The sequence below is a fragment of the Somniosus microcephalus genome, chromosome 6 (genome assembly GCF_052327205.1).
Source record: "Somniosus microcephalus isolate GS21.2 chromosome 6, FLI_Smic_1.0, whole genome shotgun sequence".
NCBI classification, from domain to species: domain Eukaryota; kingdom Metazoa; phylum Chordata; class Chondrichthyes; order Squaliformes; family Somniosidae; genus Somniosus; species Somniosus microcephalus.
Window position 1 is genome coordinate 21,867,649 of NC_140992.1, and position 18,754 is coordinate 21,886,402.

At 49.1% G+C, this 18,754-nt stretch overlaps 1 protein-coding gene across 2 annotated transcripts in view; it reads left to right on the forward strand.

Moving 5' to 3' along the window:
• Window positions 1-15,929, forward strand: part of cp (ceruloplasmin) — a 75,205-nt gene extending 59,276 nt beyond the window's left edge. The window contains exons 13-19 of one of the 2 annotated variants that reach the window (XM_085989830.1): window positions 965-1,104; window positions 1,789-1,917; window positions 3,161-3,267; window positions 6,741-6,963; window positions 9,316-9,455; window positions 11,313-11,475; window positions 15,603-15,929. In XM_085989830.1, coding sequence (XP_085845956.1) covers window positions 965-1,104; window positions 1,789-1,917; window positions 3,161-3,267; window positions 6,741-6,963; window positions 9,316-9,455; window positions 11,313-11,475; window positions 15,603-15,658 — 958 coding nt within the window. In that variant the 3' untranslated portion in view covers window positions 15,659-15,929. Of the gene's footprint in view, window positions 1-964; window positions 1,105-1,788; window positions 1,918-3,160; window positions 3,268-6,740; window positions 6,964-9,315; window positions 9,456-11,312; window positions 11,476-15,602 lie in introns of those variants that run through there. The other variant, XM_085989831.1, reaches the window with a different exon arrangement.
• The last annotated feature ends 2,825 nt before the right edge of the window (window positions 15,930-18,754 follow it).

An 18,754-nucleotide genomic window follows, 5' to 3' on the forward strand; every position in this document is an offset into this window, starting at 1 on the left:
CAGCGTAAGTCAGTCGGGGTCGGCGGGGGTCGGGGCCGGCAGGGTACGCGGGGGGGGGGGGTCGGCGGTTGTCAGGGCTGGCGGGGTCCGCGGGGGGGGTCGGCGGTTGTCGGGGCTGGCGGGGTCCGCGGGGGGGGGTCGGCGGTTGTCGGGGCTGGCGGGGTCGGCGGTTGTCGGGGCTGGCGGGGTCCGCGGGGGGGTCGGCGGTTGTCGGGGCCGGCGGGGTCCGCGGGGGGGTCGGCGGCTGGCGGGGTCGGCGGTTGTCGGGGCTGGCGGGGTCCGCGGGGGGGTCGGCGGTTGTCGGGGCCGGCGGGGTCCGCGGGGGGGTCGGCGGCTGGCGGGGTCGGCGGTTGTCGGGGCTGGCGGGGTCCGCGGGGGGGTCGGCGGTGTCCGCGGGGGGCGGGGTTGTCGGGGCTGGCGGGTTCGGCGGTTGTCGGGGCCGGCGGGGTCCGCGGGGGGGTCGGCGGTTGTCGGGGTCGGCGGGGGGTCGTGCGCACGACTTACCCTTTATCCGAACTTCCGCAACCGGAACCCTCTAAAAACCGAAGGTTTTTTCGTTCAGCGTAAGTCGTACGCACGACTTACGCTGAACGAAAAAACCTTCGGTTTTTAGAGGGTTTCGGTTTTCGGAAGTCCGGATAAAGGGTAGTCTACCTGTATTTATAGGTTTGACAGCTGTTCCTGTCAAACTTATGAATGAAGCATTCCCTGCTGCCATCGGCTCTCCATGGCCCACGTGATCCCAGGGGACGCTTCGAACTAACTGCGCCCCTGGGATACGCAAGCACTGCGCGCCGGCAGTTGGAGGAGGCCCAGGATCGGAATCCCACGCGGGCCCACAGCTCAACGGCCGGCGCGCTAGGTAAGTGCAGGTCGGAGGCTTGCACCCGCGGGAAGCCCCCGACCCGAATTTCTGGGCCATTCACTTTTATTAATATGGGTATTTTTGTGCTTTCCATTTTAGTCCTGGAGAGCCTTTCGTAGTCCAAGGAAACCTGACCATTGGATCTAAGTACAAGAAAGTTGTGTATCGGGAATATACCGATAAAACATTTACTAAACAAAAGGAGAGAAACGCAAAAGAAAAACATCTGGAAATTCAAGGTATTCTGCATGTTTATTTAATAAATTTTGCTGTTGGGTCATTACTAATTTATTAGAATCTACCATGTTCTATGTTATTATGTGAGAAGTCACACAACACCAGGTTATAGTCCAACAGCTTTATTTGAAATCACAAGCTTTCGGAGCGCTGCTCCTTCGTCAGGTGAAGTGAAGAGATGCATATAGGCACAGCATATAACTGTTCTCTGACTATATATGCTGTGCCTATATGCACCTCTTCACTTCACCTGACGAAGGAGCAGCGCTCCGAAAGCTTGTGATTTCAAATAAAGCTGTTGGACTATAACCTGGTGTTGTGTGACTTCTCACATTTGTCCACCACCGGCATCTCCACATTATGTCATTATGATATTGATACTTACATTTATACGGCTTCTTATCTCACCACAGCCATTCTGCATCAATAATGTCCCCCATCTGTTAACGTGCTAATATCCAGTGTTATGTTAACATACCATTTGCTTAATTCATATTTCTAACGTCATCAATTTAATTTTGGTTTGCAGAATCTTAATTCTGGTGTTGCAGAAAATGGCGTGAATGTTGTGCCTGAAATTTCTAAATTGTGGCTGATTTGCTCATGGATCAAAATGTGCCGATAGATTCTGCTTATACTCCCAAAAATACATTTTGACGTTTGTTTGTTTTCCCCTCCTCCCCCAGGCCCACTACTTCATGCAAAAGTCAGTGATAAGCTCAAAATTGTATTCAAGAATCTGGCTTCAAGGCCCTATTCTATTCATGCGCACGGAGTGAAGACAGACAGTCCTACGGTTAAATATACTCTTCCAGGTAAAGTCAGCTGTTCTTTTCCCTATGGTTATAGCCTATTCTGTAATAGCATCTTCTGAATCCCCCTTTTAGAGTTCTGTGGTATCAACTTGATCGCTGCAATGCTAAAGTTTCCTTTTACTCACCAAACCTGAAAAGTGATCCAATGCCAGTTGCACTTGGAACTAGAGAGTAAGACCCCCAAAGTTGGGGGTGGATCAGGGGTTGGGGGTCAACCCAATCTGCATATTCCTGACCCGAATGTAAACACAATCTTCAGCTGTTCGGGTTCCAAACTCTTGCTTCCTGTTGCAAGTAGCTGCTTACTGTCATGGCGTCAGGACATCACCATGCTTGAAAACCGCTTCGGAAACAAAAAGTGAGAATGGGTATCGAAGAGCCAATGTAAACCAGCTCTCCAAATACACACAGTGAATTCAAGAGCAAGTTGTTCCTTGTTCACCACGCACTGTGTAATTGCGCCCTTGGATGTAACTTCCTGATCCTTCTAGTGGTCATATATGGGGCCATGGTTTTCCATTGAAGGACACCCACAGCAAATTATGTAGTGATGCAACAATTCACCACGATTATTTTGTCATCAGCTCCCTACACTGTGACCCCCTAGAAGGACCAAGAGCAGCAATGCCATGAAAACATCGCCAAGGTCCTCTCCAGGCCACAACCTATCCCGACTTGGACATACAAAAGCCAAATACTGCGGATGCTGGAAATCTGAAATAAAAACAGAAGATGCTGGAAACACTCAACGGGTCAGGCAGCATCTGTGGAGAGAGAAACAGAGTTAACGTTTCAGGTCAATGACCTTTCGTCAGAACCCCAGTTCTGACGAAGGGTCATCGACCTGTAACATTAACTTTGTTTCTGACTTGGACATACATCACCGTTCCATCATCCTGGTGTGCCCTTTAAACTCAACTCTTCAATACTACCCCTATCTCAGACAAAGCTCACTGCAGAGCTGGTTCTGCGACCCACCATCACCATTGGGGGTGGAGCCTCACAAAATGACTCCTGTAGAGTGCAGGTCAGCATCAGTGATGTTACACTGTCCAAAATGCATTGTAGGAAGAACAAGCCATGGCATCGCTTTGGTGGTGGAAAATGTGCAGTTACGGCTGGAGTTGGCAGAGGGTCGTATTGACAAAGAAACAATTGGAAATGTGCAATTTTTTTTAAAAGTATGAGTAGAAATTGCTCTATAAAGTGAGTCAGTACATGATTAAACTTATTTTATTTGTAGGTGAGACGGAAACATATATTTGGAAGATTCCTGATAGATCCGGTCCTGATGATGGGGAATCTCGTTGCATTCCTTGGATATATTACTCAACTGTAGATCCAATTAAGGTACAGCAAGAATACAGAATCAAGTTAAACTGACCAACAGTAAATATCTATAGTCATTGCCCCTTTGAACTTTCTTCTCTTCTTCCACTCATTCAACCTTCTCCCTTTATCCATACGTGTTGAAGTTAAGACCTATGGCTCCATTTCCAACTCATTCCTTCCCAGGACTTCAAAACTGTGGAACTTCTTAATCATTTATTTTCCTTCCTTCTATTATAATCTATAAAGGCTTTTAAAATGCAAGTTCAGCAACACCTCATCATAAATGTTATATTTACTCATCTCTCTTACTTTTTTCAACTGTGGTGGTGCCTGGTCTATGTCCTCTCCCCCTTCTCCTGCTGCCTCCCCTCCTCTTCCCTCCCCTCCTCTCCCCTTCCTTCCCCTTTCTTCCCCATCCACCTGCTCCCCCTCCTCCCTGCCTTCCTCCCCCCTCCCCATCCTCCCCCCTCCCCATCCTCCCCCTCCTCCATCCTCCCCCTCCCCATCCTCCCCCCTCCCCATCCTCCCCCTCCCCATCCTCCCCCTCCCCATCCACCCCCTCCCATCCTCCCCCCTCCCCATCCTCCCCCTCCCCATCCTCCCCCCTCCCCATCCCCCCTCCTCCATCCTCCCCCTCCCCATCCTCCCCCCTCCCCATCCTCCCCCCTCCCCATCCTCCTCCTCCCCATCCTCCCCCTCCCCATCCTCCCCCCTCCTCCATCCTCCACCTCCCCATCCTCCCCCCTCCCCATCCTCCCCCTCCTCCATCCTCCCCCCTCCCCATCCTCCCCCTCCTCCATCCTCCCCCTCCTCCATCCTCCCCCTCCCCATCCTCCCCCCTCCCCCTCCCCATCCTCCCCCTCCCCATCCTCCTCCATCCTCCCCCTCCCCATCCTCCCCCCACCCCATCCTCCCCCTCCCCATCCTCCCCCACCCCATCCTCCCCCCTCCCCATCCTCCCCCTCCCATCCTCCCCCTCCTCCATCCTCCCCCTCCCCACCTCCCCCTCCCCATCCTCCTCCATCCTCCCCCTCCCCATCCTCCCCTCCCCATCCTCCCCCCTCCTCCATCCTCCCCCTCCCCATCCTCCCCCTCCCCATCCTCCTCCATCCTCCCCCTCCCCATCCTCCCCCTCCTCCATCCTCCCCCTCCCCATCCTCCCCCTCCCCATCCTCCCCCTCCCCATCCTCCCCCTCCCCATCCTCCCCCCTCCTCCATCCTCCCCCTCCCCATCCTCCCCCTCCCCATCCTCCCCCCTCCTCCATCCTCCCCCTCCCCCTCCTCCCCCTCCTCCATCCTCCCCCTCCCCATCCTCCCCCTCCCCATCCTCCTCCATCCTCCCCCTCCCCATCCTCCCCCTCCCCATCCTCCCCCCTCCCCATCCTCCCCCTCCCATCCCCATCCTCCCCCTCCCCATCCTCCCCCTCTTCCATCCTCCCCCTCCCTGTCCTCCCCCCCTCCTCCATCCTCCCCCTCCCCATCCTCCCCCTCCTCCATCCTCCCCCTCCCCATCCTCCCCCTCCTCCATCCTCCCCCTCCCCATCCTTCCCCCTCCTCCATCCTCCCCTCCTCCATCCTCCCCCTCCCCATCCTCCCCCCTCCTCCATCCTCCACCCTCCTCCATCCTCCCCCTCCCACTCCTCCCCCCTCCCATCCTCCCCTCTCCCCATCCTCCCCTCCCCATCCTCCCCCTCCCCATCCTCCCCCCACCCCATCCTACCCCTCCCCATCCTCCTTCCTCCCCACTCCCCCCTCCCCATCCTCTTTCCTCCCCATCCTCCCCCCTCCCACTCCTCCTTCCTCCTCCTTCCCACCCCTCCCCCTCCACTCCCTCCTCCCCCCTCCTCCCTCCCTCCTCCATCCTCTTTCTCCCCCTCCTCCCTCCTTCTTCCTCCCCCTTGTCCCTCCTCCTTCCTCCCACCTCCTTCCTCCCCCTTCCTTCCCCCTCTCCCTTCCTCCTTCCTCCTCCTCCCTCCCCCTCCCCCTCCCCATCCTCCTCTCTCCCCCCTCCCCCTTCCTCCCCCTCCTCCTTCCTCCCACCTCCTTCCACATCCCTCCCCCTCCCCTTCCAGCCCCTTCCTTCCCCTCCCCTTCCGCCTTCCTCCTCCCTCATTCCCTCCTCATCCTCCCCCTCCCCATCTTCCTCCCCCTCCTCCTTCCTCCCACCTCCTCCTTCCACCCACCTCCTTCCACACCCCTCCCCTTCCCACCCCCTCCCCCCTTCCTTCCCCCTCCCCTTCCACCTTCCTCCTCCCTCATTCCTCCTTCCTCCCCATCCTCCTCGCTCCCCCTCCCCATCCTCCTCCCTCCCCATCCTCCTCCCTCCCCCTCCTCCTTCCTCCCACTTCCTTCCACCCCCCTCCCCCTCCCTCCCCCTCCCCTTCCACACCCCCTCCCCTCTGCCCCTCCCCCTTCCACCCCCTCCCCCTGCCCCTCCCCCCTTTCCACCCCCCTCCCCCTTCCTCCCCCTCCCCCTTCCTCCTCCCTCATTCCTCCTTTCTCCCCATCCTCCTCGCTCCCCCCTCCCCCATCCTCCTCCCCCCCTCTCCCCATCCTCCTTCCTCCCCCATCCTCCCCCTTCCCCATCCCCCCCCTCTCCCCATCCTCCTTCCTCCCCTTCCCCCTCCTCCTGTTGTTGTTGGTTATAGGTTTCTGTGCCCAACTGACTAAAAATAAATCCATAATCACATAAATACAGAAACTCTCTTCCTATGTTGCCCTGATGAAAAATATTTTTGCTGCTTTGAAGCTTCTATTTTAATCTCACTCTTTATTACAACTTTACCTACACTTTGCTGCATCTATCTGTATCACTGGTCCCCAGTATAGAATTATAAATAATAATAACATAAAAGTAACAATCCTTCTTTAAAAACAATAGAATGTAGAGTTCATATTGTAAAGGACAAGTAAACAATGAGCAAAATTACAATTCTGAGTATTGAACTTCTCTCACAGTCTATGACACCTTAAGAACCACTTGATTGAACCTTTGCTTTGATACTAATTGATGCTTATCTATTAACCCTCATTTTACACACAGTGCTATTCATTGTCTTCGGATGAATCATTAATGGATTGGCGTATTGAAGCTCATTTATTTTAAATGAAATGTGTAGAGTTCTCACACTTCCGGCATGGACTGGTTGGGCCGAATGGCCTGTTTCTGTGCTGTATATTTTATGTAATTCTACGTAATTCCTTTAAGGTGATTGGCAAAAGAACCAGAAGCGACATGGGGAGACATTTTTTTTACACAGCGAGCTGTTGTGATCTGGAATGCGCTGCCTGAAAGGGCGGTGGAAGCAGATTCAATAGTAACTTTCAAAAGGGAATTGGATAAGTAGTTGAAGGGAGAACATGTGCAGGGCTACGAGGAAAAGAGCGGGACTAATTGGATCGCTCTACCAAAGATCTGGCACAGGCACAATGGGCAGAATGGCCTCCTTCTGTGCTGTATCATTCTATGATTCCTTTTCCCTTTGGTGCAGGATATGAACAGCGGTCTGGTGGGGACTCTGGTCACTTGTCGCAAAAACTTCCTCGAAACAATTGGTTTGAAGAAGAAACAGCTACAAGAATTTGCTCTTCTCTTTTTAGTTTTTGATGAGAATGAGTCATGGTACCTGGATGAAAATATTAAAACTTATTGCTTCACACCGAAACAAGTCGACAAAACGGGTGAAGATTTTATTGAGAGCAACCAAAAGCATGGTATGTTCGGAGTTATTATATTCACTATTGATGGGCCTGGGGCAGAGATTCAAGTCGACAAACAGCAGCCTCAAACATCATTTTCCACTTTAGGTCCGTACATGAGAATTCAGTCAATGCATCCATGGTTTTTGAGGTGGTGGTGCACTGTACTTTGCTGACCTCTGCAGTACTTGTATGCTGTTCTGAATGAAAAGCATTAATGACTGGTTGAGTCTTTCCATGCATGTGCCCCACAGTGGTCATTTAAAAAAATCAAACTGAAGATTGGCTGGTATCTTTATTTGAAGCGCTCCCACGTAGAACCCAACAGTCATAACATTTTCCCATCACTTTCAGTACAGGCGTGTTCTGAGCTAAAACACAGAGAGCTCCTGGAGTGTGGACATTGTTGTCAATAGACTTGCTGGCCTACACTTTCCACTCCTGCCCCCCCGGCCACCCCTTCCTTTGTTGGGCCGCACCTCTGGTGTCCACCCCCACAATGCCCCGCTGACCCTGGCCATATTTCTTCCAGCGTGTCATGCCAGTCTGGTGGTGGCGATCTGTTGCAAAAGGCCTTCGGGTCCTCTGGAGCTAGCCACTGCAGAATGCTGCCCATTCATTTATATTTTAAAAAAAACTTTTAAATTCCTTCTTTTCCTTTCCTAGATGGGACCTGTGCTGGGATGCGCTCTGAGAGTGCTTGCACAGCCCCCTCCTCAAGTTTTCCTAATACTCCCTTCGCTGACCTCCAGATGCTAGATGCCAGACTTTACCGGGCAGCCCAACATCCGGCGTCAAACAGTTCAAGTTGGAGGAAACATGACTGCTTCCCCCAATCGGATTGGCCACCGGTGACTCATGTGGAGTATAAACACCAGCACAGATTAGTTGGGCCGAATGGCCTGTTTCTCTGCTGTACATTCTATGTCGTTCTATGTAAGGCCGTGAGGAGTTAGCAGAATGTGGCGAGTTGCTTTCTGCTTCTGTCTGTCCCAGATCTACTGAACAATGAGTGAGTGGGGAAGGTGGAAAATCTAGGGGGGAAAAATTCAGTATCGCCCCGTTTGGGGCGCTATTATCGGCCGTGCGCAAAGTTTAGCGCCTGGCGCTAATTATCGCCTCCGACAGCAAACTTGGCTTTTATCGCCCCTGGAGGTGGTTAGAGCGCTAAATCAGGCGCTTCACACCTGTCTTAAGGCGCAAAGGCCGAGGAGTGAGGCGCTACCTCAGAGCGCTGGCGAAGCAAGGAAGGGCAAATCAAAATGAACCTGCAAAGTGCTGCTCAGTACTCAAAACTCCTTCACACAGCGTTGAATCTCTCCAGAAGTCTCTCTCTCTCACACAGAATGCGTGGTGCAAAAATGTCACCGGCAAAAAAAGGCAGGAAGCGGTCGCCTTTAAATAGCGCTCCCCCAGTCCCTTTCTGACAGCATAACGCTCCCCTCAACCTGTCATTGCTAGCGGCAGGCGGTAAGGCAGGGGGCGCCACTCAATATCCGGTCCGGGGTGCTAACGGGGCGTTGCGCACTCGACTGACGTCACGATCTGCTGGCGCAGAAGATCGTGGCGGTAGTGTTTAACGCCGCCACAAAATGTCTAGTTAATTTCGCGAGCGGCACAAACATCGCCGCGCCCGGCCACTTAAGGCGCTAACAGGAGGCGCAAACAACTGAATTTTTCCCCCTAGGCTTCTTAATGTATAGATAGCAATATGCTATGGGTGTGGGGGGGGAAGTTACAATAAAACCAATACACTATACGGTTGTACCAATGCGCTCATATTCGCCCCATCACTACCACAGCCAGACCTGTAGTCGGCAGTATTTCACTTTAGTGTCATATAACTTAAAATGTTCTTTATGGACATAACTAGTGTTTGAAAGGGCAATTCAACGAGACATACGGGTTTGCATTTCTGGAGTGAAGCTTCACACGCCAGCAGCCCAAATCGGGAATTTGGGCATCCAATGAATGGAAGATTCTGCAGGTCCCTCTGCCCTAACACTGACCAGGGCCAAATTCCCGATCTAGATTCCTGGCGTACAAAAACTTCACAATCCCATCATAGCATGTATGAGTTTTTGGGTTTATGAATAGCAGTTAGAATCTATTTTATTTTTGAATTTCTGTCTGCTAAGCTTATGGTAAGATGTTAAATCATCTATTTTTCACTGTAATTTATCATTGCAAAATTATGCACAAGAGATAAGGAATAGGTCTGCTGTAGAAGTGCTTGTTATTGGGTTTTAGTTCAGATACTACAGCCCATGTAATCACGTGACACTTTATCGCACAACCTACTGGAAAACAATGCCTCACGTAAACGTGACCAATAGCCCCACTTTTAATCGTTCTTTACTTTTCCAGCTATAAATGGGAAGCTCTTTGGAAACTTGCATGGACTGGATATGTATGTGGATGAAAAGGTGTTTTGGTATCTCACTGGACTGGGTAATGAAGTAGACTTGCACATGGTTCATTTCCATGGGCACAGCTTTGACTATAAGGTAAAGTGTATTTTATTGTTTCATTGGGTTTAACCCAGAAAATAAGAATTCATCTGGCCATTAGCTTTTGGAAGAAAAGTGGGCCTAACCCTACATGGGGGGAAAAAAAACTCCAAGCATTCACTCCAGCAAAATATGTGTAGCATGTAAAAGAAAAAAAAGACTAACATTTATACAGCCACATCGCTCAGAAGCATTTTGAACCATTTCATATGCAATGAATTATTTGAAATTATGCAAAATAGCATTGGCACCTAGACATGAACAACGAGGGGCCAGCGAAAGCCATCTTGTTCTTTTACCCCCTCTCTGTGTCAGACCCCTCTTCACCAGCTCTCCTGTTAATGTGACTGAGTTTTCCAACTTCAGATTCAGATTCAGATTAGATTTATTTGCCATATGTAACAAGTACAATGGAATGCTTGATCCCCGTAGGGACGCGTCAGCTATACATACAGCGCCGCGTTCAGAGTCAATACAATGGCTTCCCGTGGCAGTGGGAGCACGATGTCCCTCAGCCGCTCCGTCCTCCTCTTCACCGCGGCCTCCTCCTCACTGTTGCCGGCTCCACGTGTGGTGGCCTGCTTCTCCCGCTCATGGTCCGGCCTCTGGCCCCCTCCTCCCATCCGGACTGCGAGTTACCCGAAATGGAGCTGCCGGCCGACGTACTGCAGCGTGTCGTTGAGTCTGCTGCTGCTGCTCATTGCGCTGCGCTCCTCCGCCCGACTCGCCGAACACATCGTCGGGATGTGAATGCTCCAATGCGGCCTTACTGGGAATCTTAGAACAGCATATTATTACAATGTATAAATTGAGGTAGGGTAGCATGTTGGTTATGTTACTCGACTAGTAATCCAGACGCGTGGATTAATGATCCGGAGACAAAAGCCAAATACTGCGGATGCTGGAAATCTGAAATAAAATTAGAAAATGCTGGAAATACTCAGCAGGTCAGGCAGCACCTGTGATAATCCGGAGACGAGAAGTCAAATCCCACCATGGCAGATTGTGAATTTGAAATCAGTTAATTAAATAAATCTGGAATTACAGTAAAAAGCTAATGGTGACCATGAAGTTATCAGATTGTCGTAAAAACCCATCTGGTTCCCTAATGTCCTTCAGGGAAGGAAATCTGCCGTCTTTACCCGGTCTGGCCTATATATGACTCCAGACCCACAGCAATGTGGTTGACTCTTAATTGCCCTCTGAAATGGTCCTAGCAAGACACTCAGCATTAGGAGTTAATTATGATGTGGAGATGCCGGTGTTGGACTGGGGTGGACAAATGTGAGAAGTCACACAACACCAGGTTATAGTCCAACAGCTTTATTTGAAATCACAAGCTTTCGGAGCGCTGCTCCTTCGTCAGGTGAAGTGAAGAGATGCATAAAGACACAGCATATATAGTCAGAGGACACTGCCAGATGATTACAGGTAATCTTTCTAACTGCCCTTTATCACACCTCGGCCTTTATCACACCTTGGAATTAATTAGGTTTTTAGTAATTAGGTCCGACTTGCTCTCCCTTACCTTTGGGAAGCCCTTGATAGTCAGTTGACCCCTTCCATTACCAGTATGGCTGCGGTCAGTTATACAGCATGTGGCAAATCTCAGGCTTGAAACTGCATCTTAACCATACGTTTATGTAGCACGTTAGCTGGGATGTCAATATAAGGTGAATTATCTACATTCCAATCTCTTGGCTATTGTATGATAGGCTGAACTACACCGCCCTTGGAATTGGAATATGTTTCGCATTCAAGTGCAAATGGATCTCACTTTAATAATCCCTTGAAGTTACCGTATCAAAGTGCTGAAAAGCATCCCAGAATATGTCTGTTGTTATTTCTGTATAGATGAATGGAATCCACCGTGGAGATGTGTACGATCTCTTCCCAGGAACCTTCCAGACTGTGGAAATGAGTCCGCTGCATCCTGGTACCTGGCTAATTCACTGCCATGTAACGGATCACATCCACGCTGGCATGGAGACAACCTACACAGTCCACAAGAAACCAGGTAACGTGCAAACTTGGCTGCCAGACCGTAGTCTGAAACATGGAAGTGGTTTTGGCGACAATGTGTATGCAGTAAGATGAATGCAGTATTGTCCCTTTGAGGTCTATAGCATTCATGTCTACAATACAGAGATAAGAGACGACAAGGGATAATTATATTATCCCGAGGTGTTGCGTCCCAAATTGATGTTTCTTGGTTGCGTTATAAAGATATCCCTGTTTACAGAGTTTCCCTGCGGAGCTCTGTGTTCATCCATTTTTTTGGTAACAGAGGTAGTTTAATGATATACGGTGAAGGGGTCATGGTACAGCATGTCTGCTCAGAATTATTGGCACCTTATGGTTTATATGGCTTTAGTACCACAGCAGCCAGCACCCACCGAGCCATCAGGTACCTCGAAGTAATTCTCATTTAAGTCTCTTTGAGCTATATTCTGTAGCAACAATAGAATTCTCCCCTCTCCTTCCCTTTTCATCTTCAGATACTATCTAGCATTGTCACAAAAGTGCACAGAGGCGGCAATATATTTTCCACAATTTAATGTTTTTTTTTCCCACAGTATCTTCATAGTATTCATGAACTATATGAATTGAGTATGGTAGTGTAGTGGTTATACAGGTAGACTATCCTTTATCCGAACTTCTGAAAACCTCTAAAAACCAAAAGTTTTTTCGTTCAGCGTAAATCGTGCGCACGACATGACCAGAGTGGCGCACGACTTACGCTGAGCAGGGCAGAGGGTCACAGTGTTCCCTCCTGGGTAGGAGATTGCAGGCCGAGCCGGGCAGTGTGAAGGAGGTACCGGGAGAGTAAACCCGACAATACAGCAGCCCGTCCGATATTCTTTTCTCTCTCTCCCCCCCCCGAACCGACCCGTCTGATATTCTTTTCTCCCCCCCCGACCCCCCCGCCCGACCCCCCGCCGACCCCGACACCCCCGCCGACCCCCGACAAATTTCCCAATACCTTCTGAAATCCGAAAAATTCTGAAAACCGAAACTCAGCTGGTCCCAAGGTTTTCGGATAAAGGATAGTCTACCTGTATTACTGAATTAGTAATCCAGAGGCCTGGACTAATGATCCAGAGAACGCAAATTAAAATCTCACCATGGTATTACTAGTACCATCTGGAAATGATGGTATTCAGTCGTTGAGTATATTCAAGACAGAGAGCGATAGATTTTTGAATATTAAGGGAATCAAGGGATATGGGGATAGTGCAGGAAAGTGGAGATGAGGTAGAAGATCAGCCATGATCTTATTGAATGGCGGGACAGGCTCGAAGGGCCGAATGGCCTACTCCTGCTCCTATTTCTTATGTACCAGTAATAGTGAAAAAGTGACCGTGAAGCTATTGGATTGTTTCACTAATGTCCTTTAGGGAAAGAAAGAAAAACTTGCATTTCTATAGCGCCTTTCACGACCACCAGACGTCTCAAAGTGCTTTACAGCCAATGAAGTACTTTTTGGAGTGTAGTCACTGTTGTAATGTGGGAAGGAAGCCTTACCTAGTTTGGCCTATATGTGACTCCAATCCCACACCAGTGTGCTTGACTCTTACTTGCCCTCTGAAGCAAGCCACTCAGTTGTATCAAACTGCTACTACAGCGGTTGAAGAAGGCCCACCACCGCTTTCTCAGGGCAACTGGGGCTGTGCAATAAATGCCGGCCTTGCCACCATCGGTCACATCCAGAAAATGAATTTTTAAAAAAGGACTGCACTTAGTAATAATACAATGATATTTGCTGACAACACCAAGCTTTGTGATCAACTAAGAAGCATGGGAAAACATGGCAGCATTCAGAAGGATGAACAATTGGGGTAAATTAAAGAATAGCAGAGATGGATTGTAATCTAGGTAAATTAAGGTAATACACACTGGGAAGGGAAACATGAAATGCGAACACAAAGGCTGACCATTAGTCAAGATAGGAAACAAAAAGTATTTGGGCGCGGCTACTGATTATCTGAAGAAAATATCCAGTCAACTTAAAAGGCGTTATCGACGAGGTTAGGCAAATACTAGGATACTTCTCAAAGGCATTTGGCTAGAAGTCAAACCAAGTTATTCTAACTGTGTACAGATAATTCATGAGACCACATTTAGAATATTGGGTGCAGTTTTGGGCACTTCACCTTCCAAAAAAAACATTTGTGGCATGGGAGAGATTTCTGGGTCCATCAAGGTAGTTCTGGGGTGTAGGTCTTGAAGTTACGAAGAGAGGTTCACAGAACAAGCAGTATCTTGTCGTCATTAAAGAGTGAGGGGATATGTGTAAGAATTAAGTGTTGCGAGGTTTGAATAATGCAGAGACAGACTGCAGAACCACAGGAGTAGACAATTAACAAGCTTTAAGCAGGACCTGAGATTTTCTTCATAATGGATCTGTAGATAAGACTCCCAGATAAAGTATAGCACCGAGTTGATTAAAGGCTTTAAAAAATAATGGAGGAATCTCTCGTCAGAAATGGGATTAAAGGCTAAAAGGATAAGCATTGATAGCAATGATTAAATGCTGTGTGGAACATGATGATTACTGAGCTGCTGGGATCATGGAGCTGTTACATAAGGAAAATATCCAGTCAAAGAATAATAAGATGCAAAATTAATGGCTTAATAAAAGTGCTGCATCAGGATTTTGCTTTGCAGATTGAGGGGTGGGAAAGGGAGACATTTACTGAAGCTGCTTTTTTCAGGAAATTAAATGGCTTGGGTAGTCTGATGGGACCAATTGTACCCGAATCGTACAAAGGAAGTCTTTTTGGGTTGAAGAGCCTTTCCCATTCGTCAATAGACATATTTATAACAACCCAAGTGGGCAGAGATATTTAGGGGGGGGGGGGGGAGGGGAATGGTACTCATTTTCTCATTGCGTTCCAAAACTATATGGCCTAGAAATTGGGTTTTGGCTTAGCCAGGGCTTTAGCGCCGGAAGTTAGTGCCGGCGCTAAGTCCCCCTGCGCGCGGCAAAAATTCAGTAGCGCCGCGCCCAAACGGCTGCCGGCGCTACTGAAGGGTCTTAGCGCCTGGAAAAGGGCGCTAACTGCCGTTTAGCGCCGCAATTCCGGCGCTGCGGCACCCGATGCGGTGCGGCAGGCTGGGGAAGTGCAGGCCTCCTCCTTCCGTTAAGGAGGAGCTGCCTGCACCCGGCTGCGGCCTGCGCAAATCTGTTTAAAAATGAGCCCGGCACCTCGGACAAGTGCCGGGCTTGCATCTGTTCCGGGGGGGGGGGAGAAGTCCGGGGAGGGAGCTGCGGGCAGGCGGCCGGCGGGAAAGCGGCCGGCCGCCACGGGGCCTTTAATGCGCCGGCGCAAACACATGTTGGACTCTGTTGCCAGAGTCTTAGTTGCGGCTGCCACGGGCGAGGCGGCCGCAACTGAATTTCGGCGCTGGGGCCCGTCGGCATGGCAACCGGGACGCTGCGCACACCGATGACGTCATCGGTGCCGGCGCAGCGCTACCGGTGCAACGCCCCTTTAGGGCCCCAGGGAATTTTTCAACTGGCCATAACTCTGGCGCTAGTCCCTCTAGCGCCTCAAAAGCGGCGCTAAGGCTAGTGAATTTCTAGGCCTATATATTTGCAGTTTGGGTGCATCTGTCATACTCCGGGCATCAGTTTATTACATATGCAAAACCATTAAAAAATAGAAACATAGAAGATAGGAGCAGGAGTAGGCCATTCGGCCCCTCGAGCCTGCTCCGCCATTTAATGAGATCATGGCTGATCATCCAAATTCAGTACCCTGTCCCTGCTTTCTCCCCATATCCCTTGATCCCTTTAGCCTTAAGAAATATATCCAACTCCTTCTTGACAGGTGTTTCATCCTTTTGAGCTAGAGGCTAAAACGTACAGCAGTTCACCTACCTTTAATTGTCCGTCGGCAACTACAAGCAGCTCTGATTACTTAGATTTAACATAGGAGGTAGTTGAGCAGTAGCCTTAAAGTGACAGTGCCTGCACATCAAACCATGCTGCAGCCCTTAGCCGATCAATGAGCAACTCCACAGGAGAGCCATTCATGTTTGTATGTTAGCAATAGCATTCTCTCATTTAAGCAGTGAATTTTCATTATGATTAAGTGGGAGCATTTTTTAATGCTACTTTTTCCTCTTCCCCCCATCCAGAAGAAAGGAGTATCTTTGGAAATGTCAAGAAGTTTTTCGGTGGAAGTTCTGCCTAATTATGACCAACTGAAGCAAGATTATCCAAACATCTTTTGCGACAGTGACGCGAATACTTCCTGCTTAAGATGCCTTCAACTGCAGCAGAGAATCATGTGAAGATTTGCTTAATTGAAACAACCCCACAATATAGATGTGTTATACCGATCATACGTGGTCTAACATGGTCCTTTTCTCTAGGAGCGTAGGAACAGGAGTAGGACATTTAGCCCCTCGAACCTGTCCCGCCATTCAATCTGCATAGTGACCAATAAAGAATGCTGTAAGCTCGCTTGCCGTGATGTTTCCTATTCATTGCTGTGACTGAAAACCAAATGGGAAACGGCTTTGCACACTTTGTCTGAAGTGTGAGCACCTGGGTGAGGTACCAGAGCAGTTCTTGCCAACCGTGGGACTGTACCGTACCATTGCATTCATTTTATAAGTATAAGAAGTAGGAGCAGGAGAAGGCCATACGGCCCCTCGGGCCTGCTCCGCCATTCAATAGGATCATGGCTGATCTGAACCTAGACTCACGTCCACTTCCCTGCCCGCTCCCCGTAACCCCTAATTCCCTTATCAGCTAGGAAACTATCTATCTCCGTTTTAAATTTATTTAATGTTGCAGCTTCCACAGCTCTCTGAGGTAGCAAATTCCATACATTTACTACCCTCTGAGTGAAGAAGTTTCTCCTCATCTCAGTTTTGAAACAGCAGCCAATTATTCTAAGATTACACCCCCTAGTTCTAGTCTCACCCATCAGTGGAAACATCCTCCCCGCATCCACCCGATCAAGCCCCCTCACAATCTTATATGTTTCGCTAAGATCGCCTCTCATTCTTCTGAATTCCATTGGGGAGGCGAGGAATGAGGTGGTGGGAAGGAGGGAAGGAAGATAATCCAGCGGAGATCACAGAGAAAATGGTTTGTGAAATCCCATAGTGCAGACAGGCAAAGGGAAATACAGCACTCAGCTGATCAGGTAACTTTACAGTGAGTTAGTATGATGAGCAGAATTGTGCAACTTAGGACAGATTCTGGTGTTGCCAGTTACTGCACTCGCTGAGAATGGGCAGAGTTGTCATTTAAGCTGTACAAATCAACTTGCATTTTGTCATCAAGTTATACAGACGTACCGCTCTTTTACAGATGGCCATTAGCTCCCACGATAGTCGGACAAAAAAAAATACACAATTTCATTTAAAATCTCTAGCAGAGTATTTGACCAATGGGGATACTCAATGACAAATCATATCTAATTTGCTGTGTTGCTTTTATCTAAAATCAGCCAGTCAGATTAACAAGAGGGAAAGAAAGACTTGCTTTTATAGAGCGGCTTTAGCGCCCTCAGGAGGTCCCCAAGCACTTTACAGCCAATGAGGTACTTTTTAAGTGTAGTCACTGATGTAATGTAGGAAGAGCACTAATTGTAGAGTTTATCTTCTTAGGCAATCCCTCAGAACCGAGGATGACTTGCTTCCACATTAAAAATGAGTTCTCAGGTGACTGATGAGTCCAATGCGGGACCTACAGTCTCTGTCACAGGTGGGGCAGACGGTGGTTGAAGGGGCGGGTGGGTGGGGTGCTTGGGCTGACGTGCGCTCCTTGCGCTGCCTGCGCTTGGCTTCCGCTTGCTCCCGGCGAAGAGACTTGAGGTGTTCGGCGCCTTCCCGGATGCTTCTCCTCCACTTTGTGTGGTCTTGGGCCAAGGATTTATACTGGGCCAGCTAGAGTGCTAACAACTACAGATCAAAGGAACTTAGGGGTCTCAAGAGAGGGGGAGGGGAAACTTTACAAAGGGCGAAGGTCATTTTTTTTTTTAATGACACAGCGCTCCATTGAGGAGCAGTAGAGCAATGCCTCATACCGCAACTATTGCACGTACCAAACTGTCAATCAAGACCTTGGGAGGTGATTTTTTTTGGCGGGGTGGGGGGGGGGGGGGGGCGGGGAGGGGCGGTGGGTGGTTGGTGAGATGCTTCCATGCTGGGGAAAGAGAATAAATCAAAAGTAAGTCAGCTGGTTGCTGCGGAACACCTCCTGGTTACAAAAGGTTGTTGAGAAAGGATTGCTGCTCCTCATCCTCCTCTCAGGGAGAGAATTACCCAGGGAGAGAAGAAAACAAGTGGCATGGAAGGGAAAGTGCGCTAGTCACACTCGGAGAAATTTCCTGCCGGCTGTCAGTTCAGGGAACAGTTGGATTAATACACCACTGGGCAGTGATGCCAGCCTACCAGCAGCAAACTGATCTCCCAAGTCATGCTTCAATATAAAATACCAGGGCTAGCATGAAGAAGGGCTTGCATTTATATAGCGCCTTTCCCAAGCACCAGACATCCCAAAGTGCTTTACAGCCAATGAAGTGCCTTTGAAGTGCAGTCACTGTTGTAATGTAGGAAACGCGGCAGCCAAAATTGCGCACAGCAAGCTCCCACAAATAGCAATATGTTAATGACCAGATAATCTGTTTTTGTTATGTTGATTGAGGAATAAATATTGGCCAGGACACCGGGGATAACTCCCCTGCTCTTCTCCAAAATAGTGGCCGTGGGATCTTTTACGTCCGCCTGAGAGAGCAGACGGGATCTCAGTTTAATGTCTTGAAAGAAGAAAGGCAGGAGGATTGGGAGAGTTTCAGAAACCAGCAAAAGTTGACCAAAAAATTGATAAAAAAGGGAAAAAATAGAATGAGAGAAAACTAGCAAGAAATATAAAAGCAGATTGTAAGAGTTTCTACAAGTGTGTAAAAAGGAAAAGAGTAGCAAAAGTAAATGTTGGTCCCTTAGAGGCTGAGACAGGAGAAATTATTGTGGGGAATAAGGAAATGGCAGAAATGTTAAACAAATATTTTGTATCTGTTTTCACAGTAGAAGACACAAAAAGTATACCAAAAATGGTGGGGAACCAAGGGTCTAATGAGGGTGAGGAACTTAACGCAATTAATATAAGTAGTGAAAAAGTACTAGTGAAACTAATGGGACTAAAAGCCAACAAATCCCCTGGACCTGACGGCCTACATCGTAGGGTTCGAAGAGGTGGCTGCAGAGATAGTGGATGCATTGGTTTTGATCTTCCAAAATTCCCTAGATTCTGGAGCGGTCCCAACGGATTGGAA